This window comes from Orussus abietinus, unplaced genomic scaffold (genome assembly GCF_000612105.2).
Source record: "Orussus abietinus isolate OABI.00-Male unplaced genomic scaffold, Oabi_2.0 scaffold6, whole genome shotgun sequence".
Lineage (NCBI taxonomy): Eukaryota > Metazoa > Arthropoda > Insecta > Hymenoptera > Orussidae > Orussus > Orussus abietinus.
In genome coordinates, this window is record NW_019396002.1 from 1937240 (window position 1) to 1963570 (window position 26331).

General features: G+C 51.2%; 1 protein-coding gene across 7 annotated transcripts in view; it reads right to left on the reverse strand.

The window, feature by feature from the left end:
* Positions 1 to 26331, reverse strand: part of LOC105704496 (tensin-3) — a 58074-nt gene that overhangs the window by 5411 nt on the left and 26332 nt on the right. For 3 of the 7 annotated variants that reach the window (XM_023434261.1, XM_012433770.1, XM_023434262.1), the window contains 12 exons: positions 25496 to 25762; positions 19231 to 19296; positions 14055 to 14261; positions 13796 to 13959; positions 13528 to 13677; positions 12810 to 13107; positions 11812 to 12058; positions 3451 to 3785; positions 2222 to 2835; positions 1366 to 1582; positions 1053 to 1247; positions 68 to 706 (listed from right to left, as the gene is read on the reverse strand). In XM_023434261.1, coding sequence (XP_023290029.1) covers positions 68 to 706; positions 1053 to 1247; positions 1366 to 1582; positions 2222 to 2835; positions 3451 to 3785; positions 11812 to 12058; positions 12810 to 13107; positions 13528 to 13677; positions 13796 to 13959; positions 14055 to 14261; positions 19231 to 19296; positions 25496 to 25762 — 3399 coding nt within the window. Of the gene's footprint in view, positions 1 to 67; positions 707 to 1052; positions 1248 to 1365; positions 1583 to 2221; positions 2836 to 3450; positions 3786 to 11811; positions 12059 to 12809; positions 13108 to 13527; positions 13678 to 13795; positions 13960 to 14054; positions 14262 to 14669; positions 15977 to 19230; positions 19297 to 25495; positions 25763 to 26331 lie in introns of those variants that run through there. The other 4 variants (XM_012433771.2, XM_023434260.1, XM_023434264.1 and 1 more) reach the window with 4 other exon arrangements.

Consider the following 26331-nt stretch of genomic DNA (forward strand, 5'->3'; position numbering starts at 1 on the left):
CCAAGCGTTGGTACTTCCGGTTGGTACCGGGAACCGGAAAGGGACTGTCCAAGACAGAGCGACGAACCTGGGTGGTAGTATGCCATGCTTTCGACGACTGATTAGGGGAGGTGTTAGTGCAATTGGCGAGGTCGCTGGCGTCAGTCCGGATGTCCGGTGGCGTTCGCAGGTGGTCGGCCCTGTTAACGGGTTGCATCGGGGATATCTCCGCCAGGGAGCGAACTAGGTTGCTGAGGGAATCGGTGGGATTAGTCTGATGGGCCTGATTAACCTGATCGGTCCGATCAGTCTGATCCTGGGGTCTGTCGACGACTGCCAGTAGACCTCCATCCGGGGCGTCCTCGGACTCCGACATCATCGTTTTCGAGAAGTAGCTCTGAAAACGATCCAGGATGCGACTCTCGTCTTCGGCGACGTTCAACTGCCGCTCTTGAGGGAACTTCGCCGTCGTTGGGCTGGAGAAATCGCCGTCGACGGCCTGACGGCGCTCTCTTATCAACGTTTCGGCGCGAACGAAGCTATCGCTACGGGATTCTGGTCGCGGTGGTTGGTGCCGCTGGGGTCTCTCCATTCGTTGCTGGTGCTGGAGTTGGTGTTGAGGCTGATGTTGATGCTGCTCCTGGTGCTGATGCGTCTCGGGGCTCTGTTGGGATGTTAGACTTAAGGGAACAGCCGTCGATATGCCGCGGGAGGACGACAGAGGGCTCTGGAACGCAAGCGAAGCGCTTCTGCCTAATCTACTCGCTAAACTTGCTAGGAATCCCGGCGTCGTGTTTTCGGAAAGTGCAGGCTAGCCGGGAGCAAATTCACGAGTGGCGTGAAGTGGAACTTGTGAAGTTAAATGACTATTTTAGTTCGTGTTCTCGATGAAATGATCGCTCTAGACTACTTGTCAGCACTTCTAGTCAACGGAGACTTTTTGCAACCTCTGGTATTCTACATTCTACATGACTAAAGCTTCTTAGAGTCCCACCAACGTTTCCTATAAGCGCTTCTGGTATACCCAACCGGACGCAGCCGAACTCCTGGCGAACGTCCCTAAGTTACCTTACCTGCCCGTCGTTAACTTTCCGGAGCTCGTATCCCCTCTTGACGGATACAAATGGCCTTTCGTTGACGCTCTCAGCCCGAGGCCTTCCGGTGGTGAGTGCACCACTTCCGGCGCCGTTGTACTTCCTGCTGCTGGATCTTCTTGGAAGTAGGGGGCTCGCCGGAGCAGAAGTGTAGAGGGCAGTCCTTGCCGGGAGCTGAAACGACCATTTTGCAGGTTCATGTCGAAATTTCCGGCCAGGATGAGATGACCCCTCGCTCTATCACAGACTGAAGGGACCGTTTCCCGAAGAGGTGCGATCGCACCATCCTTACCTGACCGGAAATGGAGCTCGGTGTCCATGGATTTTCGTCGTCATCGTCCAAAACTGCGGAGTCGCTCGCATATCCGTCGTACCTTAGTCTGCTCTTCTGCAAGCTTCTCAGCTCCCCGATCACCCGATTTCCGGACTCCTGCCTCCATTGTTTGATGGGACACTTTTCGTCCCTCCTGGCGGCGAGCTTCATCTGTTGCTGCCTCAGCCACGACAGTCTGAAACCCGCGGACGTTCAAACACGATAAAAACGATAAATATTGACACGACGGGAATAAATTTCCCTAACTCCGGTACACCGGCCGATTTTACAGCTAAGGAGAAAGAAACTGACAGGAAAAAAAATCCTCCGACATTTCTAGGCTTTCCTGAGAAGCTGCAATCTCCCAACTGAGGAGTTGCGAATACGTTGCAAAACCGTCGCCATCAACGGCAACCCGTTCTGCGCAAACAACGGCGACAACAACGAGGCCACGGTCCTTACGCGCGTGCCGTTACATCATCACCGAGAAACGTCGTTACAGACTTCGAGTCTTTGCGAAACAATTGTTTATCCGGGTTGGATAAATATTGTTAAGGTGACTGTCCCGATAACCGACCAGGTGCCAGGAGCAGAGCACCCATACACGAATGCTTATAAGAAACAAAAAGAAAAAACAGGCAACGCCTCCTGGCACATTCGCCAAATTTGTTGTGCAAAACGTATAGTCGAGGCGTCATTTGTTTGCACAAATGGGAATGCCAAAGCGGAAGTAACTCCACGTTGACATATTGTTTTTCAAAAACGTGCATCTCTTTTGCAACGACCAGGATACGGTGTTCTGGTAGTTGCCGAAGAAGGTTTCGAGCTGACTCACCCATCCGCGTGTTCCACGGTGGATTTCGTTGTTTCACGAGAATTAGCGAATTCTGGAGGTGGGTCGGGGGTGTTGGGGTCGACGGGGCTGATGGCTCTGCGGGAGTCCTCGGAGTCCCCCAGGACGTCGCCAAAGTCGACGACGGGAGCTGCGCCCTTCAAGGAGACCCTCCTCACCAGCGATGGCGAGGAGAGCTTCCGTTGCTTTATCATGTCCGTCGTGGCTCCGTAGGTAAACGGCTGGCCGTACTGCCTCGCGTGATAAGGAATGTCCTCGTCGATGTAGTCGATGTGTCCTGGTGGCGAAAAAGACTCCGGGTGCTTTCGGAAAGTGTCCGAGGACTCTGGGGTCCTGCGTTCTGGCGAGCTCCGGAAGTCGACCGTGTCGAAGGTCGAGATCTCTTCCCTACGGTCCATCAAGTGTCTCCTGGGGGACGTCGAATCCCTGTACTCGTTCCCGGAGTAGTACGGTGGGCTGCTCTCTTTGGTCACCAGGTAATTCTCGCAGGACGACGAGTGCAACGTGTTCCCGTAATTCCGCGTCTGCTGTGGGGTGTACAGCTTCTCGTTTCGCTCCTTCCGTCCGTAGTCTTCGGAAGGTGGATCCGGCATCGACTGGAGAAGACAGAGAAACCATAAACCAACGTATTCCAAGATATACCAAAAATCGCGAAAAGAAACTCGGCGCCTCGGTGGGTACGCAGTGTAATTGGCGCGAAACGCGACCTTAGTCTCTTAAGGTTTCGTGAAAGTGGCATTTCACGGATCGATTTGAATTACTCATAAAAAATGTAATAAGTGTGTGCAAAGAGATTAAAAAGAAAATGTTAAAAAAAATGAAATCTCACGTATTCCAGGACCTCCATTAGAGCCTTCGTATTCACGTGATAAAGTTCCAAGCAATTAAATATATCCATTTCGAAAGAAAGTTTCACAAACGAGACCCTTCGAATACCCTTTTCACGTCACCTTAAGGTAGGGTTACGGGCGTAACAATGAAACATAGCGACAAATCCATGCAAACCAATATCTACAAATTTAATCGAAGTCGAACTCTAGGAAGAACTCGGTGCAACCGCACGTATAACAAATCGCTACGATATATCGTTACACGTATAGTCGCCTTAATACTTGACGCTCCTCCTCCTAACATTTTTCCGCGTTTATGGAGATATTTACTGCACTCGCGTCAAAGTGATATACCGACCAGAGTCTGAAAATAAGAATTACCTCGACGGTAAGCATCATGTCGTGCAAGAGCTTGTCGAGGTCGCCGTGAATCTGGCTCTCCGTCCCCGGCTCTGGGGGACTGGGTCGTTGAGGTGGGGCGCTGCTGATGCCGCTGTCCATGGAAACCGTCAGCGGGGATCCGCGAGCGCCGCCGCCAGTTCCCTGGTGAACCACCGCGTAGAGGGAGCCATCTATCGGGCCGCAGGTGTAATCCAGGTGTCCCAAGCCACGTGGTGGCGCGGTCTGCAGGGTCTGCAGGGAGTGCAGCGTCTGCAGAGTCTGCACGGAGTTGTTCGGCGGTGGCGGAGGCGGCGAGAGCGGCGTTTCGCGGCCTTCTGAAACGCGGATGCGTCGTCAGCGTTCGGCAAAGTCTCCTCTCCTTCTCCTTCGCTCAATTGGCCAATTGGCCGCTAATGCAACATACACCGCCGTTGAGAAATTCTCAGCTGCGCGGCCCGCTTTTAATGGATAACCTTCCGCGGGGATGGGACGCGTAGATCTTAGAATCAGACCATGGGATCTCATGGTGAATCCCGCTCGGCTGATGTCCCCCCATCAGGTTCCGCGTCACCTTGGATCATTTTTTCGATCGCGACGTCCAGCTCTCCAGTCGCGAGCGCTAACGATTCGCCTAGGTCGTCTCGTTCACCTCAGCTTTTCCCATAGAAGTCGGACCGGAGACTTTCCAAGTTGGCCTTATACCGCGAGAGACAAGAAGTCTCCTTTCCTCGTACTCGGATACCCGACGACCGGTAGAACGGATCGTTGGACGTCGCTTAAGGGGACGCGGATCCTCCGGGTGCCGCTGGAAGAGGTCTCGAAATCCGAGGCATGGGGTCCAGCTTCTGGAGAAGGAGGTCCCTCATACCCTGGACCCTCGATGTTCCCTTCGACTTGTACCGAGATTGGGCGTTAATGTTCATGCATTCATAACCAAGCTAATTTTGGGGCCGCCCTGCAGCTGAGTTTCGGTCCACGCCTGGCACAGCGAGCGTGGCCGGGCTCGGAATGATATCACCGGCCTGATATCAGGGCAGGCCGGCTACCGAGTTACCCGAGTCCGAGGTAATGCATTTATCCGCGGCCCAGCGCAGTTATTAACACTTTGCCCTCTTGCGCAACCCCGCTTGGATATGTCGTGGACCAAGAAACGGCTCGGAAGACGAAGGGCGATGCCAGCTACGAACTTGGCTTCTTAAAAAATCGAACGCGAACCGATGGCCGACAGGTCGGAGCGTAAAGTAATGACGCGACGGTTGTTCACTCAGAAATCAGTGAAAACGATTACCTTTGATTTCATATGATAAACAGCAACGTGATTCGCTAACAAGCGTTCGGCCTTAAAATCTCGGCAATGTTTCGATGATTTTCAACGATTTCCGGTATTAAAGTCCATGATTTCCTGAGTGAATATCTCCTGGAGCTAAACTCTTGAAAAGTTAAGCCTTTTAGGGAAGATCAAGCACTGTAGCAACTGAACAAAACCAATAAAGTGTATGGAGAGATTGTGATAATAGAAAGCACGAAGGAAAACCGTGGAGAGAAAATAGGAATGGGAGTGCAGCCGAGTCCGATACCACATGTCTATAGTTAAAGGTCAATACAATTCATCAATGCGACAATCCAGAACGAATCGGTTCACTAAGAATCACGTATAGTGCGTAAGGCCAGTTCGTCGCATCGGTAAATTTGGACCATGGACGTAGGATATACGGACCCCGACGACTCCGTTGATATTCTTGTGATTGCAGTAGGATTAAAAGAAGGCAAACAAAAGACGATCCCTTCTTTCTTCTATCTCTCTCGCTGTCAGTTAGTCTATCATCACATTACTCTACGCAACTGTGTTCGTAAAATCAGAGGAAAAGATAGTGTTCCATGTTTTCAGTGTCTCGATCATTCCGCCGTCCCAGTCGAATCAGCATTCGGGGTCCATACAACCTACGCCCATGGTTTGGACACACTGGCGCCCCACGAATTGCGAACCTCAAACCGCACGATAGTTCGTGATCGAACCACTTATGGGATGTACAGGGCTCAACGAAAGACGCAAGCAATTGGTCCACCTCCCTCGATTGGGAAGACGGAGTCGCGGCCAGGTAACATAAGCGACAGCCTCCCCGAGGCCAATCCAGGCCCACCAGGTCGTTTATAGTGCCCATGAAACTCGATTCTAACTTATCCCCCCCATAAACTCGACCATGCACCCATGGATCACCTCTCGGAAACAGGCCGAGACAAATTAACACGGGACTCAAGACCGGACCAACTTCACGCGGCGTCAACTTCCATCGGACACCACGGCACTGCACCAATGCCCGTACAATATGGCCAGAGAAAAATCAGGCAGCGGCGTGCCGTTGCTCTTACATGGTCAGAAAAGTCGGAGACCGCGGTACGGTAACCATTACCGTACCATTAACCCGTACAATATGGTCAGAAAAAGCAACGTTCCGTTCGGACGGCGCCGAAAGGCGTTCCCACGCATTCGGCCGGTCCCAGGAGGGAAATCGGAGACCGGCCGAATCCGCGGTCTCTGGTCCCGCGGGACCAGACCGGACCCCTACTTGTATGGGCACCTTAAAAGCTGCTCCCGACGGCGCACCTCGTCTGGTCACCACGAGCTCGAAGGAGATACTGCGCCGGCGCTCTCTCCTCTTTCGCGCTTCCTACGCGAGGCAAGGCTCGCCGCTCCCTTGGCGTGTTTTTCGCGCGCGTGTCCCCGCGTCCGTTCGTATGCGTGAACATCTCCGCGATTGCCGCGCGCGCGCGCTCCCCTCGGTCGAGCTCCTTTCTCGATTATCTTTTTACGATTTATAAGACGAGGAAAAAGTAACACCGCTCTTTGATGGACGTATTTATCGCGCTCTTTACAATGTCGTTCATACTCGATTTCGGGCCCTCTTCCTTCTTCTGAACCTCGTTTGTGAATCGTGCTCGAGCGGTATACAGGCCGAGGCACTTAACTTTACGACCCAGATCATCTCTATATGGTCGGGGAAAAATGATTCGTAACCGAGAGAGGAAGACGGGAATTAAATACGCGGACTCTGTTGAACCGCGGGAATGCAGAAGCATTGATTGTCACTTGCGCTCCTCTTGCGCCGAGAGATAAATGAAAGACTTTTAGGGGAACAGGGTTCCTAATTCGTTTGAAATTTTACTGAAGGAACATGGAGGCCCTAAAGAAGGTGCCGACCCTCGTGAACCGTTAACTTCCTTAAATTCGTTTATAAACATTCATTTAATTTTTATACGAAATGAAATTTCATAGGTGTCAGGACTTTCCTTAGGGCCTCCATACTCCCTCGGTGAAGTTTCAAATGATTCGGTACACCCGGTTTGGAAAAAGGTCTCACAAACGATCGACCCCTCGGACGCCCCTTTCGTATCAGCTTTAGAGACAAAAGATAAACCTCTGTCGATTTTCATCCGGACAAGCCCTCTCTTAGGTAACCTCCTCCGTTTCTATAAGCTCCATGGTACATCCTGTACTATATATTACAGTATTTTCTGCGCGAGAGCGTCCATCGTGTCGCGTGATCAACTGCGAGCCGTATCGATGTGCAGCATCCGCGAGTACCGGGAGGCGCGCCTGCAGTACGGTGCAAGACGGTGCACTGTACAGCACTGTACAGCACCGTGCAGTGTGCTGCAAAGGAACCAACAAAACCAACGAATACGAGTATGGGTGCTGGACTCGGAATCGAGCCGAAGTCCCTTGTCCGACCATGTACGGCAAGGCTCTGAACTTCGCGAGTCCCCACCGACAGAGAATCGAGTACTTAAGTACTTGCAGTAACGTTCGGGTCCCCCGACTTGCGGAATTGTACCCTGGCAAAGACCGTACCAGCTGCACTTAGAGGTCAAAAAACGCATATTCATGCCTGCTCACGTCCTTCGACAAATATTCGCCGACTTTCAGGCCGATGAAGCTGTTCACCGCTCGCGCGAGTCTGCGCCAAGAGTATGCGCGAGTATTCGTCGAATAAAAAATCTCGGCGTAAGTGGCGATTAATGTCACCGAGCCTATATAATGTGGGAATCTACCGCGTCATTACGCGCACGCGTCTTCGTTTCGATGCAGATATCGCGGAGATTAAAATCGCTCCTTAATTACCATTATATACCCTGGTACGCGCATCTCTCCTTCGGCCTGCCATACGTAAATCCAGGGCCGTGTAATAACGCGTGACAAAACGTCGTCTGCCTTATGAGCGCCGAACCGGGTGAAATGTCTCGTAAACGCGAAGTATGTTCGTTAACCGCGCGAAAATGTAAGTCAGCCTCGGTTTGCCTATGAACGGAGATTACGCACTACTCGGTGTCGAAAGAAAAACCAGCGATGCCGTAAGAATCGCGCGAAAGTTTGCATATACAGCCTAAGAGTATCGAGCCAACTTAAAGCCATACTGAAGATAACATTTTCATTTGACGAAAAAAAGCTCGCTTACACAGCCGAAGAGTATCGAGCCAACTTAAAGGCGCTCCGAAGGTAACGCTTTTCATTAGATCAAGGTCCAGCCATCGCGAAACGTGGACGTTGGAATATGAATAAAGGTGCAGGAAGAGCAAGAGAAAAACAGGCGATCTACATAATCGCGGGGATAACCAGTCCGGGGATTATCGATGTATCGTAACCTCCCACTCGCTGCCCTCGAAACGCGCGCCGCCATCTTGGGCGAGGACGCCGACCACGTGACACGGTCACGTGACCCCGGCCACGTGACACGGTGAACTTGTATCGGAGATTAATATACAAAAACGTATGTATATCGTTGCAAGCAACTAATTTGCGTGCCCAATGCCGGATCGGGCCCGAAAGCGGTGTCGTCATCTTCGGCGACGCCCAAGTAAACGACGCTAGGCGTCGTCTCGCGTCGGCCAGGCCGTACGTAGTATTCCTAGCCGGCGACTTCAACTGGGACAAGGACGCGAGCTCGAGGGATTCGTGAATCGCGCGTACGCGTGACACGCGACACGCACGACAGACACGACTCGGAAACGACGCCGAGGTACTTAAAGGGGCTCCTGACGATCCGGCACGCGCATTAACCTCGAATTTTGGCCCGTGCGTGTCTGGCTTACGGATGTTAATATCGTTTTGAGGAAAATCTTTACATTTTTCTGTTCTTTTTTTTTTCAGGAGGGTGATAACTTTGACTCGTCGGATCATCGCATAAGATATGAATATTCAAGTAAGAAGATCGAACGAAGAAGGAGGATGCATCGCGCATATCTGGTTCACACATACGATGAAAACGTTTCAAGGATGACGTCGAAATTTGCATTTCTTTTTATATGTACGTGGTTATAATTCCGACGCCCCGGACCATCCGAAGAGATATGGACATTAATTAATCGATCTTGAAGATGCACCGGTAGAAGAGGATGCATCGTGCCGTGTCTGGACTGCGCACAGTGAAGTCGTCTCGATCGAAATCGAAAAATATTTAAATTTACGTTTCACGGGAGAGCGGTCATAATTTCGCCGCCTCGGACCATCACATAACGTGAGGATATTTATTAATCGAGCCCGAGGAATCATCCGAGGCGAAATTATTCCCCGGGAGAGAAAAGTCAGCGGCGATGGAGGCTTTAAGAGCGGCGCGCACGCGACGAGACGACGGATCGAGGAACTGGCTGAAATTACAGACGAGAAGGAGCGCACACGCAACGGCAGATCCCTTTCTTACCGATATTCGCGGTCAGAGAATACCTACAAGAGCCACCGGCAGTTTCCGCCCTTTCCTTCCGTTCCCATGTATTACAAGTAGAAGCTCCGCCAGGGGAGGGCCTGGATTCCGATAATCTCTTCGTCCCGGCTTCCCTTTCCGCGGTCGGAAGAAACGCAGGAGGAAGGCGAAGAAAAAAGCGGAGGGGCGGAGACACCGGGAAGCTCGTTATCGTCTCTCTCCCGGGGGATAAAAAAAAAATAAAGTGTCTCGTTAACGCGGCAGGACGCAACGGGGTGACGGTGTTCCTCGACGGAGTTGAGATGGGGGGGAAAAAAATTCGTGTAAACATTTTACTCGAGACGATAACTGGCTCGCAGGCTGCTCTTTAGTCCTGGCGTGCGTTGCGGTGCAGCGTAACTCGCGCAAGGATATTGGCCGCACTTAACCTAGTTCGAGAAGGGCCTATCGCTAGAGATGAGTTCTGGTAAATATCATCGCGCTCGTACAGCCACGCTTTGAGAACATCCGGCCAATATCAAAATGGGGACGCAAGGGCATTATTAAAAAGAGGTAGCATTCCTAGAGGTCCGGAAGTATCGATGAGATACCACTAGAAAAGAAGTTCAATCCGTGCAAGGATGGTGTCACGAGTCAATAGATATTTGGATCTCGAGCGTTTATCCCCTCTTTCGAAATTTCAAGAGTCCTTTTCTGCCGTTCTTTTAACGTTAACGGATTCGTCTTGTATGTCCACGATTATGGGAGCGTCCGGCCAATATTAAAATGAAGATGCACGGGCGTTATTAACAAGAGGAAAACGTCCTCAGAGGACCTGACGGACGAATGAGGTGCCACGCCAAGAGACGTCTAATCCGTGCAAGAATGGCGTCATAAGTCAACGGATATTTGGGTCTCGAGCGTTTATTCCGTGTTTCGAAATTTCACGGCTCGTTTTCTACCGTCCTTTTCTCGTTAACGGATTCGCCTTTTAGAGACCCGTCCGCCTCTTTCGGACTTCCCGGGGCAGCTTAAGACTTTCTAAGAGGAAACTTTCCCGCGAGCCGGAGCGAATCACGCAAGGCCGGACGGGCTTTCGGTTTGCCGTTTTTGGGAGAATAGAAGTAGCCGTTCTGCCTTTTCCGCAGCCGGATACGAGCGAGTCGCGTACCCTCGAAAAGACCACCTAGAGCGACCCTCGCTTTCTCTTCATCCCGGGAAAACGAATCCGCGCTCAAAGGACGCGCGCCCGGAGTGGACCAAAATGGCCGCCCGGGACCGAGTCCGCCCCGATAACTTAAACCCAGTTTTAATTTATTTAACCGACCAAGCGTGGCGATTACGATGCTACGAATACCGAGGGACGTTGCTAGCGATCGAAGGGACGGGAATTTAATTAAGCACCGACGAAATCAGTCCTTTTTTTACTCACTGGATTAGGCGATTAGGCGCGAGCTATTTGTCAGCGTTGGACCGGATCGACGCGGAACGTGGACGAGCGAGAGAGGATCGCGGAACCGAACTGAAGCTGACCGAAGCTCCGAAACCCACGTAGAGGAGAGGAAGAAAGCTTAAGCCCGATCCCCATTCGTGGCGTCTCGACTAACCGCGGCCAAGAATAACCTAGCCGCGCCCCACCGCTCCTACGACCTACTCCTCTTTCTGCTTCCATGGACTTCCCAGTGCTTTCCGCGCCCGTTCCGATTCCAGGAGAAATTTTCCATCGAGCTTCTGGAAGGCCAAGCTGCGCCTGGAACGCCTGCTGCAAACTGGAGAACGCAAACAAACGTTCCCGACGAAGACAAATTCCCTCGCGAGTGAAAATCCTCACTTGGCCGACGTACAATACTTTCGGCTATTCTAAATAAACTCAAAATCTTGACAAACAAATGTGTTGAGATTTTCGATACGTTAAGAACGTGTAATTATAACGAAGATATAATAAATCAAGGCATGCAAGCTCTGGCCGAGGAAAAGTCGGGCCCCTCGACCGGGCGACTTTTGGGCATCGCGTCTCTCGACGGCGGGTCCGAATTCTTTTTCTTCTTTCAAGAATCATCGATCTCTATAAATATGGCGATTCCTTCCGTATCGTGACTTAAGGCCGATCGAATACCCATTGTGAACGTCGCGTTTTATGGAGCGTGGGCACGTGAACGTGGGACGAGCTACGGAGGATAAGAGTTCGTTACACTTGCCGATCGGGAACGGAGCCGATTCCCTTCGCTCGACGGGACGAGTACTAAATCTACCGAAAACCGTGAAAACGGGACGTTAAAAGGCGAGGTCAGGTCTTTTTCCCATCAAGGAACGGTTACATGACGCTCGGACCAGCTCCCACCCATCGATCACCCCGAATCAGGCCCATCGAGTCCCTGGACTCCATGGATCGATGCCCGTCATCGATCGCCGATAACCCTCTCGAATGATTCGACCTTTGATCTATTTCCAGGCTAGGCGCCGGTCCGGGCGAGGTCGTTTCTCCTTCCTCTTCGCGAAACGTATTTCCGGTCGCGATTAGTCACCAGCGTCCAAATACGCTTCCATGGAGTCTTACGAACTGGACCGTAAACGTAGGTCCAGGGTGCAGCTTCTAGACCCTGATCTCTAAACCATGAGCTCCGAACCATGCGCCTGGACCCTTGCTCCCTCACCCATATTCTCAGAACCATTCAACTCCACTCACCGTAGACGTCTTCGTCGCTGGTCTCCAGGTTGGCGTAGCTGTCCCAATGCAGAATCGGGTCGTGGCGAGCGGAAGCATGGGGGACCGCAGGAGTTGGGGCTGGAACGGGACCATCTTGCAGTCTGGGGTCACTCGCGAAGTAAAGGGTCACCACACTGTCAGGAGGGCACCTGGGGTCATCGCACGCCACGTCCAGCTCGGACCTTGGGAACGCCACGACGTTCTCCGTGATGACGCATGTGTGGAACTATTTCCAACGAAACGTGATTAAGAAACGCCACGTTTCAGAGATCTTATAGGATATCGTGCGTCAAGGAGATAATGTAGGCATTTGTCAGACACGCGTGAGGTTTTCAGCACGAGCCGAAGGTGAGGGCACGCGAGTGTAGCCCGTTGCCGCCTACTTCATAAGTATTGCAAATGCCTGCTTGTCAACGAGGCGCACGCGATATTTTTTTACAAAATCCGCAAGTAAAATGGGATTTTTACACGCTTGTATAGCGTGTCGTGGTCGATTTGCAAATCTTGTCGATTCCGAGCCTCGCCACCAAAGTCGGGTTTAGAAGTAAACGGGGAGGGATGAAAATGAACGCGAAAAAGTCCTCGGTAGGAGAATTCCAGAGGCTCGATCTGCGCATGGGCAAGAGCTGTTTCACTCTCCGAACGCTCTACAGGCGTCAAATGTCGCACATTCCATATGGATATTGAAAAATAGTATACAATTTACCAAAATGGAAAGTGGGTCTTGTTACGTCCAACATTGACCTTGTAATGCGAGTCGAAGGCGAGTTTTGCAAGCATGTCGGACGTAAATAACCTTGCCTCCATGGTGAATACGATACTTTATATAACAAAAGCATGGTTTACGCGATTTTATGCGCATATGTGAAGTAAGAATATGCCACAGAAAGGGCAACTTTAGGCACCGAAGACAGTAGCGAAAAGGCGCGTAAACCATGTGTTATGTGAAAGCCTTTAATGTAATATTTCGTTCTTACCTGGAGGGCGAACATCGTCTCGCGGCTCTGTTTAGAGTAGACCCGGTGATAGCACTTTATCAGGATATCACCTCTGAGACGAAGTCCTCCAAGGTTCACGGTGAACTCCCTTGCATTCGTCACGGAGTAGAGATCGGAAGTGTAGACAGGGTTGAGGCCCTCGTAGACCTTGAGGAAGGCTCTGCAACCCGTGGGCTCAAAAAGAGGTACCCCGAGGACCGTCAGGTGCGTCAGGTACAGCGGCGACGAGCTGATCCTCAAAGACCCCGAGAGGAGGCCGCTGAAATACTCGATGTATCTGAAAATGGAAATGAATCCGGTTCACAAGAGCCTTCATTACCAAGGATTCGCCACGATTCATCGACAGGTGTTTGCTTCGGGTTTTCCCCTCGCTGGTCTGGAACGTTTTATCAATTTCTTAATTTTTCACGAACTTATCCAGGAGATCGGGGGACACGTGCTCCTCCACCTCCGTCGTAAGTATTCCTCCTCGGGGTTTGATGCTCTGGCCGATAAATTCGTACCTCCGGGCTCTTATCGATGCTAACGACATGCTAATGTTCATCGCTCGCGGAATTAATGGATCCTGCGAGCACGTCGCCAGGTCCGAATCCACATTACGCGCCCACTCGGGCGACCTGGGTTTCCTTATCGATAATACGATGCCCTTCGATCGAGAGACGGAAGACGCCCCTTCCTCGCGGTTTAATATATTCACCTTCGGTGGGACGGCACCCGGAGGGAGCCAATCTTGTCGTCGAGGAACCTCCTCATCGCAAACCTGTCCAGGTCCTGGTCGCTCCCCCCGCAGATGCTGCTGTAGTTCATGTACGCCGACACGGCAACGCCGAGACGCTCCTTGCTGCCCCTGAAAAAATCGTCCCAACGTTGAAAATAAATCCCTAGTCTCTTAAAGTACTCAGAAAATTATAGGTGGTTTAAGAGTTGAAATAAAAATAAAGGGAAGGACTCTTCAGGGTGGTCACCTCGCATGGAGAACGACGACCCGATTGAGGGCCGAGTTCAGCCAGGAGTCCAGCTCCTTGCAGAGGGCGCAGAGCCTTTCCAGGCCAGGAGCCAATCCTTGCGGCCATCCTGCTTCCCTCGTGTTTGGCTCGGATCTTCGTCCCGGTGAAGAGAGGTTAAAGATCTGCGGATAATTCGAAATCAGGTCTAACGTGAGGCCAAAGTATTCAGGGGAGAACTTAGAAAAATAGCGAGCACGAACAGTTTCCGTTTCCTCACCATATAATTGTTGGCGTGTTTCCCTCTTAGGAGGTTCGTCGCACGCTCCAGGACCCCTTGGGCGTCGTCTCTGTACCACAAGGCGATAATTCTCTCGGTGACATAGCAGAGCTCCATCACCTCGCCCACCCGGGCTGCTTTTCCAGGGAAGACGGTCGCAGAGTCCGCCCCGACGCCCGGCGTCCTCGGCGGCGTCGCGGTCTGCGCCTAAAACAGCCGAAAGTCGCGGAAAACCGTAAAAAACGACGCAACCACCCTCTGCCTGGGGAAAATCAACGGGCGTGTATTTTTAGACGCCTTTGGAGGACCTGGTGCAGCCCGACGTCGCCGAAAAACACGTATCGCGGTCGACCATCTGCCAAACGTCTAAGACAACATGGCGGGCCTTGGAGGGCGTCGGAAAGGGCCCCTCGATGTTTATTTAGCTACGTTACGTTACCGTTAACGGCCCCGTAGTCACTTTGTAACGCCGCGAAAGATCGGGTAAGTCAATAACGATTCGTCGTCGGTGTGTTCCGAGTATGTTAAGTTAAGAAAGTAAATAAAGCCCTGACGCCCCCGCCGGAGTTCCGGAGCGGCGCTCCAAGATGGCGGGCGACAGACGCGAGAATTCACCTGGGTGACTTTCGGCGCGTAAAAAATCCGCAGAACCGTCGTTCTCGTCATGGTTTAGCTTGGCTTGGCCCGATTTCTTCGAATCGTCGATCGCTCTTGGTCGATCGAGAGGAGGAATCGCCCGCGAAAGCAAGATGGCCGCTCGCGTCACAACGAGGAACCACTAGCGTCAGTTTACTTTTATGCTTTAATTATTGTTGCCACCAAGGATTTCGTTAACTTAAAGTTACTCTCGATATTCTTTGCACTCTAAAAAGCCTCTTTGACTTGATTTCGCGTTCTCCTTGTTCCCTTCTTCGCGTATCTTCTCTGTGCGTTGCGAGCTTGCGGGATATAGATCGGGTTACTTCATTTTACAATCCGGATTATCTCGGTACGGTTAATTATCATTATTCTTAGCCAGTCTAGAGTTGCAGAAGGAAATTAAAATCCACAGAACCATTGTTCTCGTCATGGCTTGACTTGGCTCGATCTCTTCGAATCGATGATCGCACTTGGACGATCGAAAGGAGGGATCGCCCGCGAAAACAAATGGCCGCTCGTCCAACTACGAACGACCACTAGCGTCGCTTTACTTTTGTATCTTGATAATCTCTCGTACCAAGAATTCTCGTAACATTTAATTATCTTTATTTCCTGCACTTGGCAATGTCGCTTTGACTCGACGTCGAGTCCTTGTTCTCCTCCTCGCGGACCTCCATTGTGCGTCGCGATCTCCCGACATACAGGGCAAGGCACTTAATTTAACAACCCAGATCATCCTTGTACGTTTAGCGGACAGTTATTCCTAACCGAGAGATGTAGACAGGGATTAAAATCCCCAAAACCATTGTACTCGTAATGGCACGATCTCTCGAAATCGTCGATCGCAAGGAGGGATCGCCCGCGAAAACAAAATGGCCGCCGCGCAACAACGAACGACCACTGTACAGATAAATACGACATGACGTCCCGTAATTATCTCGTTTCGACCGTCATGGCCATCAAGAATTCCGGTGATATTTTCCTCTCGTTAGTTTTCCCACTTGCGGAACATTAATCTTAGCGGAGGAGGATTGGATGAAATTTGTCGGCCGTATAACGGCCATGGCCACGTCGGGGAGGATTCGTTAACGACGTTTACGGGCAATAGGATCCCCGTTCTACGGTTCCTGCGAGATCGCCGCTATTTCGTGAAGTAAGACGCGCACCCGCGAACATAACGACTCGAGCTCGTGTCCCGTGTAACGGCGAACAACTGCTGATAGGTGTCGGTCGTTCGCGAGCTGGTTTCAGCTCCGCGTTATACATCGTTCTTCCGTGTCGCGTCGTGTCTCCCGTTGCACTCGGCCGTCCATCTACCAACGACGCACGTGCCGCTCGCGGTCGTGTAACGACTGCGGAATTGTATGCTCTGACGCAACGGATTCGCGGGCGTTTGAGCGTGACTCCTGGGGCACCTTCGAGAATTCTCAAAGTTCGCTTTCAGTACCGAAGACGACCCTGAAGACCCCGCGAGGCGGAACGACCGTAACGTCGCGTGTGCAACGGCAATTAACGGCCTCGACGTGAAAGTCGATTAAAGGCTCTCCTCGACGATAAATCCGAGAAAAACCGTCGGAATAATTTACTTAGTCATGACTAAACAAATCGGATGTTTGGGTTTCGGATTCGACTCGCCGTTTAATGGGCCCGGGTCCAGTGACGTCAAAGTCCCCTTAACGATTTGATGTATAATTTTTTTTTCAGGAATCTATGTTTGGGCTAAAAAGTCGGCGCGTGACCGTCCCGACCCTTGGGATTGAAACTTCTTAAATTAAAGGGAATTATTATTAATTATTCTTAATAGTAGTAAATACGCGTTCGAAACCGATTGTTTTGGACATATCAGTACCGACGCATGAAGATGAATGTAGTAATTTACTGTATGGAAAAAAAAACACATTGCGTTCCAATTTTCGATAAAGTCCCGTTTCATAACGTGCGAACTTACGCGTCCTATCGTGCCATAAATAGGTTCAGTTAAAAGTGTATGTCAAGTTTCAGGGACAAACTACTCCATTATCACGTAGTTGGATTTATTTGGTTTACGTATCAATTTTATCATTTTTAGATTTGTTGGGATGTGGCAACAATTACGTCAACGTTTGAAATATATGGTCTGTCATCGGATAGGATCATCATGCGGTAGCGTATTAAACCTTAAACGGAAATTGAGTCATTGTGTCTCAATGTCATCTTTTTATAAATCTACACTTCACATATGCAAACGCTTTACCATATTCTCACGTAGGTAGTTGCGATTAACAATAGCCGGAACGAAAAAAAATCTCTTATTTGAAGATAGATAAATACATTTTTTGTATACGTTTATGTGATGGCGTTCAGTCAAAATCACTCGATTTCCGTTTAAGGGTTAAGGTAATGTGAAAGTACCGTCAAGGAAGTCCCGTTTGTGAAACTTTTCCCCGAATTGGATATACCGAATCATGTCAAACTTTACAGGGTAAATATAGAGGTTATAAGGAATGTCCTGACGCCCATAAAATTTCAATTTTTAAAAAATTTCTTCTTAGATATTTTGTATAAAAAAATATTTTGTATTAAAAAAAATGAAATTTCATGAGGGACAGGACCTTTCTTATAGCCTCTATATTCACGTTGTAAAGTTTGACACGATTCGGTACACCCAGCTCGAAGAAAAGTATCATGTACGATTTACCCTTCGGATGCCACTACCACATCCCCTTAAGGAGAGTTTGCGCGCGGATCCTGTTTGCGTTCCAGTAATTCCGAGGGCTGTCGTTGGGTCAGATAGGTCGTTAACGCCGATCTAGTCCGACGTCGATCGACAGTCGCAACGGCGGAAAAACGCAACAGCATAGACGCAAGAACGCAACGGCGGGTCACGGTCTGAAACTTGACCGAGGCCGCTCGAAGACTTTGCGGGCGTAGGGAAAGATCGCTCTCCGGCCGGAGGACTTTTACGAAAAGGGAGTGAAGCTGCGTGGAACGGCACCTGCGGTGGGGCCGCAGGAAACGAGTAATGTCGGCTTCGTGCGAGGGAACGTAACGGGCAGGGATTCGTTACGAGAGGCTACGGTGTTTTGCGGGCCGAACGTTAGCCACAGCCGCTAGGGAACTCGGGTTACGAGGAGGCTCGTAAAAACGTATTTTTAGAGACGCACGATTCCCGGGACTTCCCGCGAGATCGGCGGGCTTTCGATTCGCGGCCGTTAGACCGCTTCGAAGAATCGGCGGAGCCGGAAGCGGCCGTTTAAGGTGAAGTGAAACACGTCGAAGAACTTGATCGACTTCGATAAACAAGATTTTTCTAAATGCCTACATTGCCGACGTTCGTTTTTATATCGACAGCTGTATCGAATTATATTGGGTATTGTACCAAATGGCATACTCCACCTGTCGTTTTCGTACAATAAATATAAAGAAATCGAAGTAAAACTCCAGAAATCCTCTGGATTCATGCTTTCTGGAGCCCTAATTGACCGCAGAGGGACCCCCTGCGCCATCTGCGATTTCCAGGTCAATTAAATTTTCACTCCGAGACCTCATATTCCCATCGTTTTGGCATAGAAGCGCATACAACACTTTTTTTGCCTTTATCCCGTTCAAATGCTAGTTTATCGATTACCAGAATCTTCTAAATTGTCGTAAAATTGTCCTGACCCTTTCAATTCTCATATCGGAGCCTTCGATAATTGCATATTGATCGAAATATAAGAGCTCGACGCCATTTTGGATCTGGTCTGGGCTGAGTTAAAAAGTTTTGTTGAAAAATCCAAAGTTTGAATGTGTCAGGATAATTCATAGATGATCAGGGGTGATGTGTCAAAGTTTCAGACAGTTTGGTCTAATACCTATAAAAAAAAGTGTTGTATTCGAATCGACTGATTTGAAGGGTGTTTCACTTGACCTTAACGGCCGGAAAAGATCGGCCGGCGAAACCGCGTCGGCCGAGCCACGTCACGTAGAATCGTCGGAAAATTCGAGCTCGCTGCGATTCGAGTTACCTTATCGGGATTAGGCGTGCGAGCTCGTATAACGCGGCCCGCGACAACAGGCTCCGCCGTTAACGGCAAAACCGGAGCCGCGTTGTGTTTCCATGGAGGCGCGGACATTCCGGGGGCGTTAAACGCGCGATCGGCGATAAACAATTCGGCGTTAAACGAGGACGCGTCGACGTCGGCCGACGGAGCGACTCGGGGAGGCTGACGTTGACGTGCAATTAAATATTTAGAGAAGAGGGAGGCGGGCATAACGACTCGCGAAGTTCTTATCTTGCTCGAGGTAAACTTCCGGCTTAGTTACGGATCGTTTTCAGGGGACCTTGTCTCGTTAGACTTATTGTTAGACAATTGCCCGTTAATTGAGCCGTTCCTAGGCCATAGTGATTGACTTCCATCTTGGATTTTTCTTCCTAATTTCAGTGTCAGATCGATGCTTAACTTTTTTTACTTATCACTTTCCTGTACTCCGCTTTTCTTTTTTCTTTTTTTTTTCGTGGAGTTAATCGGCTTGGCCAACGGACGGCTCGACTCGTCGCGATATAAAAGGCACTAACCCGTTGATTCGCTCTGTAGATCCCGTTGCCGGCGTTCCTGGTCCTCGGCTCGTACACCCCATTGTGCTGTAACGAGAAAAACGATCCGTTAAACGGGCGAATCTCGAGGAAGCTCCGTTGCGAACGATTCCGGCGATATTAAAGTGGCGTTTAAGGAGCCTCGTTAATGCAACTTTTCTCTAAACTGGGTGTACGGAATCATTTGAAACTTTACCACGTGAACATGGAGGCCATAAGAAAAGATCCAACGCCGATAAAATTTCATTCTTTTTTTTTTCTTTGTTAAATCTATTTATAAACATTCTTCATTTCACTGTAAATGAAATTTCAGGAGTATCAGGACCTTCCTTAGGGTCACCCTATTCATATGGTAAAGCTTCACAACAGTTCGGTCCACCCAGCTCGGAGAAATGTTTCTCAATCAATTCACCCGTGAAACGTCACTTTCATGTCACCTTAACGACGTGTCACGTGGTCGCGCGTTCACGCGCGTGCTCACGCACCTCGCGCTCTATGTGAAGGGCCGTGTGCCAGACCGTGAAAGCTATCCTATGGAGAAGCGTCCCGGTGCCGACGCCGGCGGCGTCGGGGTGGTCCCGAGGACGAAGCCTCCCGACGGAGAACTCCGCGTCCTCGTCGTCGTTATCGTTATCATCGCCGTCGTTACCGTCAGGCCGGCGGAAACCCGCGTTACCGTTTTCACTGTCATGGGCAGCGTCGCCATTCGCGCGCGCCCTTAGCCAACTCCGAGATAACGAGCCGTTGCACGAGTTCGTCATTCCGTTAGCCCGTCTATGCAACGCCGTTAAACGGCAAAATCTCGCGACCAGTCGGGGATCATTATGACATGAGATACTTGTCGATGAGCGCGAGTGTTACTCTTACGTCTGGATTCACACATACCCCGCAAAAAGTAACCATAATCATATCAGGAAGAGCTGGTTAATGCAATTGCCGAAATAGGTCGTTATATTAAATTTCCTTCAATTTGATTTGCCGGTTCTTATCTCTATCGATGCACCACGGTTAACTCGAGGTACGTGCGTGTGATGGCTTAAAGGTCTTCACACATACATACCTGGCATAAAGTAACCGGAAGCATAGGCCAGAACGGTTACGCATAAGTCTAATACGCGGATCCAAGAGCGGTAAGCAAAAGTTGACGATGTCAACGGTTTATTAGAAACGAAACTCTGTCCCACGTATGTAACAGTTTGCATAGCCGCAGAGATTCCGAAATAGTACAAATTTTGTTCGATCATTCCCGTATATTAAAACGGCGCTTTATGTCTGGTAATTCGATTGGCCAGGTCGTTAAGGCTGTGCTCACGGGTACCGTATTGCGAATTACGTGCGAAGGCCTTAACGGCGGTTCAACCCTGCCCAGTTATACCAACGTTTAGGAGTCCCCAGTAATTTAGCCATTTCGACCAGCTTTTTAACACTATTTCTACCAAAGGTGTCAAAAGACACCTTTTAAAATTTTAACTTGAAATTATTTTCAGTTTAATAATTTTTTCTCAATTAATGTTTTGAGTTTTCGTATAATAATTGTTAAATTTATTTAGCGGTATCATTTTCCTCCAGCTCATCAAAACCTTTTGGTCGAAATAGGTATACACAAAATCGTGGTAGAAATAGTGTTAAGCCACTCTCTCTTCTCCGGGACACAGTTACGCCTGAGCTTCGAATTTCACGAGAATTCTTCTCGGTCCATACTCCGGCATATCAATTTCCGGACGATTTGAACAGTGACCGGAATAGGGTTGATCGAAAAAGAAACAAGGTGACCGGCAAAGGCAAACGGACCGGCGGACCGGAAGTTGAGCTTAGTCCGCGCCCTCGTCGCCTCGATCGACTCGGGCTTCCCTGGCGGTCGGTCCGCCTCCGCCTCTCAGGGAATCCTCGACCGAACTCGCGACCCTGGGCCAACGGAAAAGGCGAAAAGGAGAGACCGAGAAGACGCGACGCGACGCGACTCTCTTCGACGTAGCGAGACGGGGCGAGGACCGGCGAGTCGCGCGGGAGCCGCCCTGGCGCTCTGCGGCGGAAAGCCCGCAGCGTCCCAGGGAGCGCGAGGACCGGGCGCGCGACAGAGAGGGAGGAGGGGCGCGCCCGCGGGAGGAAGCGAGAGGAAGAGAGAGGGAGCAGCGAACTCGAGCCGTATCTATGGAGACGGGCGTCGCAGGACCGCGACGGCGACGACGCGAGGCGTCCCTCGGGCGCAGGCCCGATCCTGCGCTCTCGCCGAGACGTTTCCTTCCTTCCGCCCCCTACCCCCTCGTGTCTAAAGCGACGCTTTCGAAATCGCCGAAAAATTGCGTTCCCTCGTCGCGGCGTCTCTTTGACCGAGATCCGGCCCCAATCGAGCGCCTCCACTCCGAGGATAACGCGAAGAAGCCACGCGACCTTGACTTTTCCCCCATTCGCGGGCGACTCGCCGATCGCGCCGGGATTACGTAATAGGACGCGAGCGCCGCCGCGACGCCCGGCAAAAGATGCGCGGCCGGTGGCGCCCTCCGGCGGACCGCTGCCCAACCGCGTCATCGATGAGAATAGAACCGGGCCCGGGGTTAGGGCCCCAACTATCGCGCCTCATGCATATGCCCGATATCGGGATATTTCAATAATTTAAAATTCATAATTTCGCGAAGACCATTCCCGGGCCCTGCGCCGCCGTCTCATGCATATGCTTGAATTGGTTTGAATATTTTACCGATGCATAACCCGGGGGAGAAAAAAACTCGCCCGCGAGTGGGCCCAAGACGGCCTACCGTCGCGACGCCCCGTCTCGGGTGTGCGGTCGACCCGGTGGGATTTCGATTTTTTGAAATCGCCGCAGCTGCATCTGCGGTCGCGGAGGCGACGGACCGGCGCGCCGCGGAGAGCCCGGGCGAGAAAAAGAAGCCCACCGCGGAGAGCAGAATCGGAGAAGGCCTCGGGAGGTCAGGGTGAAACCGCTTCCTGGTTATCCCGTTTCCCGATAGGGTGTCCCGCGGGCGACTTCCGCTTCCGCTTCGACTATTTCTAGGTCTTCGCGCGTCCGCGCAGCCGAGTCGCGCGATAAGAGGCCAGCAAGAATAACCGATGACGCGACCCGCGCGATGCGCCGGCACGCTTCGCGGTTGCGCGCGCACTCGAGCCGATAACGTCGAGCCAGACCGAGGAAGATCGAGAGCGTATCGGCGTCGATCAGGAGTCGGGCCGGATCGGAAACCGCGAGATAACGCCCGAAACGTAAAAAGGCCCGACGTGTCCGTGACCATTCCGCCTAATCGACCGACCATTGGCCAACTCGATCTCGCCCCAAGGTCGATCTCTCGTACGTTTCGAAAGATCGGTGATAACCCACTAAGCTACGATTCCTCGCTACCATTTTGCCACCGAATGTTGACTTATCTCTCGCAAATCCTTTACTTATGGAACTAGACCTCACCCAGCACGCCGCACAAACGTCGAGGGTGGAGAACATGGCGAACCGGAGATTGGCCACCGTCGTCTATCTCGCAGCGACGTACGACGCGCGGTAACTGACGTCACGTTAGACGGATAAAACGACGGAACCGTTCGCACGTGGAACGGAACATCGCGCGCGGTCGTCCCCGACCTCCTCGTGGCCGTTCCCGGCGCGCGAGTGACGTTTTCCGAGCCAGGCTGCAAGGGTTAAAAAGGAGGGAACTCCGGAGGGGTCGACTCGCGCCTGCGCCCGTATAACGCCGACCCGGAACGAGGGGAGGCTCTTCCTTTTTTCCCACCGTCGTCCTCGAGCGTCCTAAACGATCCTAAACTGACCTCGATCGTCCCGGACTGTCCTTGACCGTCCCAACGCCGAGAACGAGGGGAGTCGGATTTTTCCACCATTGTCTTTGGTGTTCTTAACCATCCCAAAGTGTAAAATTGGTCACCTCAAAGGGTCCCAATACATCGGATGTATCAACAGAAAGCAAGTTTAAAACCAGGTGAAACATTGACTAGTAAATGTTAGCTGAGATTTACAAGGAGCTCCCTTCCATAGCTAGGAACACTAATTACCACTAGATCGTGTATCGGAAACGTTTCCTTGGTTAACGCCAAGGTAAGGACTGGTTAGGATTTAATCTGGCACCCGAAAAGATTTTAATCTAGTCTCTTCTCGTTAGTGCTAAGACCAACTAACGATTTAATTACGCATCGTAATTTTGTTCGATTTTTTCTTTATCGGGTCAACATAGAACATGCTAGCTGAGCTTCACATGGAAAAGTGTGACGTTCCAATGTTGGCCCAGTAAAAGTAACCAGGTCCTGTTTAGCACTCTTACAGGTTTTCTAGATGAACAGGCCTATGTGGAGAACTGATTATGAAATGCCAGGCTATACCCAAAAACTGGCTGAGACTTCCACGTCATTTCCATCCATAGTTAAGACAGACCTTGGTTAGGACTGGGTCCTCCACCCAAGTCAATTTTTCCTGGTTAACGTCAAGACCTAGTAAGAATTTGTTACCCAAGAAAATTTTGTCCAGGCGTTTCACGTCAGCGCCTAACTAGGTCCTATTCAACATTTAATTACGATTCGACGTAATTGCGCTCGATTCTTTCTTTACTGGGCCAACTTGGAATATCCTTGGTGAGCTACATGGAAAAGTATGACTTTTCAGGCAGGGTCCTACATCGATAGGTTCGCATCCTGGCTAGGTCCTAGTCATTCCCCTTGCAGATTTTGTACACGGAGGTCCACGGCGCGTGCAATTGCAAGTCCGACACGGGCACACTAGGGTAATACCGTCCCCTGAGCAAACTAGGTTAAGTCCGAGTGACTTTTACACGAGGTCCTGACTCCGCTCAACGCGCACAGCCGCGCAATCCGGTTCCCTGGACTCCAACCAACCGTGCGGTAAATGGATGAATTAGAGAAACTATACGCGATGCGCATACGGAATGCAAACGCTGGAAGCCTCTGCGTGTCTCCTGAGACCGGGAAAATCGACCTGGAAAGCATTACGGAATTCCAGGTGCTTCGAAATTCCAGCCGAATCAAGTGGCAACCAATTGTCTGCCCGACGAAGGACGGCGCGGTACTTGTACGTGCCGTAAATACGCCGACGTACCCGCTCCGGTAGGTATCCACGACTTTCGACCACGCAACGAACGTCAAGGTACCTTCCAGGTCGTCCAGTGCCGTCCGAAACGTGGACCTAGGATATATGGATCCCGGAAACGCAACCATTCCCTTGATATTCGTGTGAAGGCAACAGAAAGAAAAGAGCGAACAGAGGGGCTATCTCTTTCTTCTCTCTCCCTCCTTATCATTTTGCTATTAGATAAGCAGTTGCCATATCGTGCCGCGGAACTTTTCACGTAAAAGGTGAGGAAAAGAGCAAGAGAACAGCCCCTCTTTCTTTTTTCTTATTTCTACTGCCTCCATATTGAAAACGCCGTGCAGAGTTCGTGCATTCTATGTCCATATTTGGACGTATCCCCGTTTTAACTGGTTCCCTCTCCAACAAACATCAGGACCCTTCCAGGTATCACTCTAAGGTGTTTTCGGACAGAGGTGAGAGAATCTAAATCACGGAAATGAAGCTGTCCGAGGTGACCTCCTTTCGGTTTGGGTTCCGTTTCGCTGATAAATCCTGATAAGCCTAGTTTGCATCCTCCATTGAAGCCCCTTTTGACCCCTTTCGATTCTCCCCGAGGAGGTCCAGGAACGATCGGACTGCGAAGTCGCCGGCTGTTCCCATTCCCGATCCGTTAGGTTCTATTCCGTTCGGCCCGTTTCGTTCCTCCTTCCATCGGAGGAGGCCATGGACGCGTATCGATGCGTACACCAATGGGTGTGGATGGGCACAGTTGGGCGCGGATGGGTGCGGATCGAAATAAAAGAGGCGTAGCGTTGCGTTCCTCCGCGGACGTGCAGCGGATCGATGGAAAGCTACCCTTTTCTTTTTTCGCTTTTGCCTCTCCCGGCCCAGAATGAGATGGACCCTTTGAAATGGACGCGCGTCCGACTGCAGGGGATAAAAAGGGAAAAATAGTAGCCATCCCATCTCGCGTTAAACGGCCGAAATTTGGCCCATCTCGGCTGGTTGGAACGGCCACGCGGATGAGGATACGAGTCTCTCGTTTTATCACGCCGCGAGCCCTAGATCGATCAAGGGGAAAATCCGCGGCTCTTAAACTCCCCTGAGATATTTTCTTCCTTAGGGAAGGACCACCAAGGACGGGGAGAAATCCCCGGGATTTCCTGCCGAGGCTTTTCAACTCCGAAACTCTGAGAAACGACTCACCCGCTGTCCGTTGGTGGGGCTGGGGCTGGAGCTGGGAGTTGAGTGCACCGTCGAGGCGTCGGTCCTGGCGTCGTTCCTGGCATCGATCCTAGCGTCGATCCTGGCGTCGATCCTCGAGTCGGTCCTAACTCTGTTCCCCACCATCATCGAGGTCGGCGTAGTCGTCGCCGGCGTCGGGAAGGACCCGTTCGCTGTCCGGGACGTCCTGGAGGGGTCGACCCTCCATTGATCCTGGATCTGCTGGGGGGCGTCTCGATATCTCGTGTCCTGAAAGTACCGCGAGTGGGGACTCAATTAAACGGCAAGAGATAAAGCCCACCGGCTAATCGTTAATTCCGGCAATAAAACGCCGACTATCGGGACCCTTTGATTCCTCCCTTTCAGGGCTCTCGACTTAATCCCGCCCGGTCGTCGCGGTCCCGCGTGTCGTTAGCCTCGTATTTATGTCGATAACCGACTTCGATCGCTGGCAATCGCCAAGGGGGTCAAAGAATGAAACCCGCGCTCCTTGGCAAGAGTCTTTGGCCGAGAGAGCGTAAGCGTTAAGACGTAACCGATAAGGCCTTCGAGGCGGCTTCGTCTTATCGGTTCGGAGTCGAGCTAGCTCGCGAATCGCTTGTTATTAATGATTACAACTCGGAGCGCTCCACCGTGCGCTCTGAATGATTATTCTGCGCAAAACTATATATCCCCTCCAGCCTGAACGCGTTAAACGCGGCCGATGGAACGGAACTTCTCATCGCGTTCCGCAACGTTACGGGCGATAAGGATCGCCGCGAAGCGCGGTAACGTAAATAGAAGTTGCGCCGAAAGGGAGCCTCTCCTCTTCATTACGG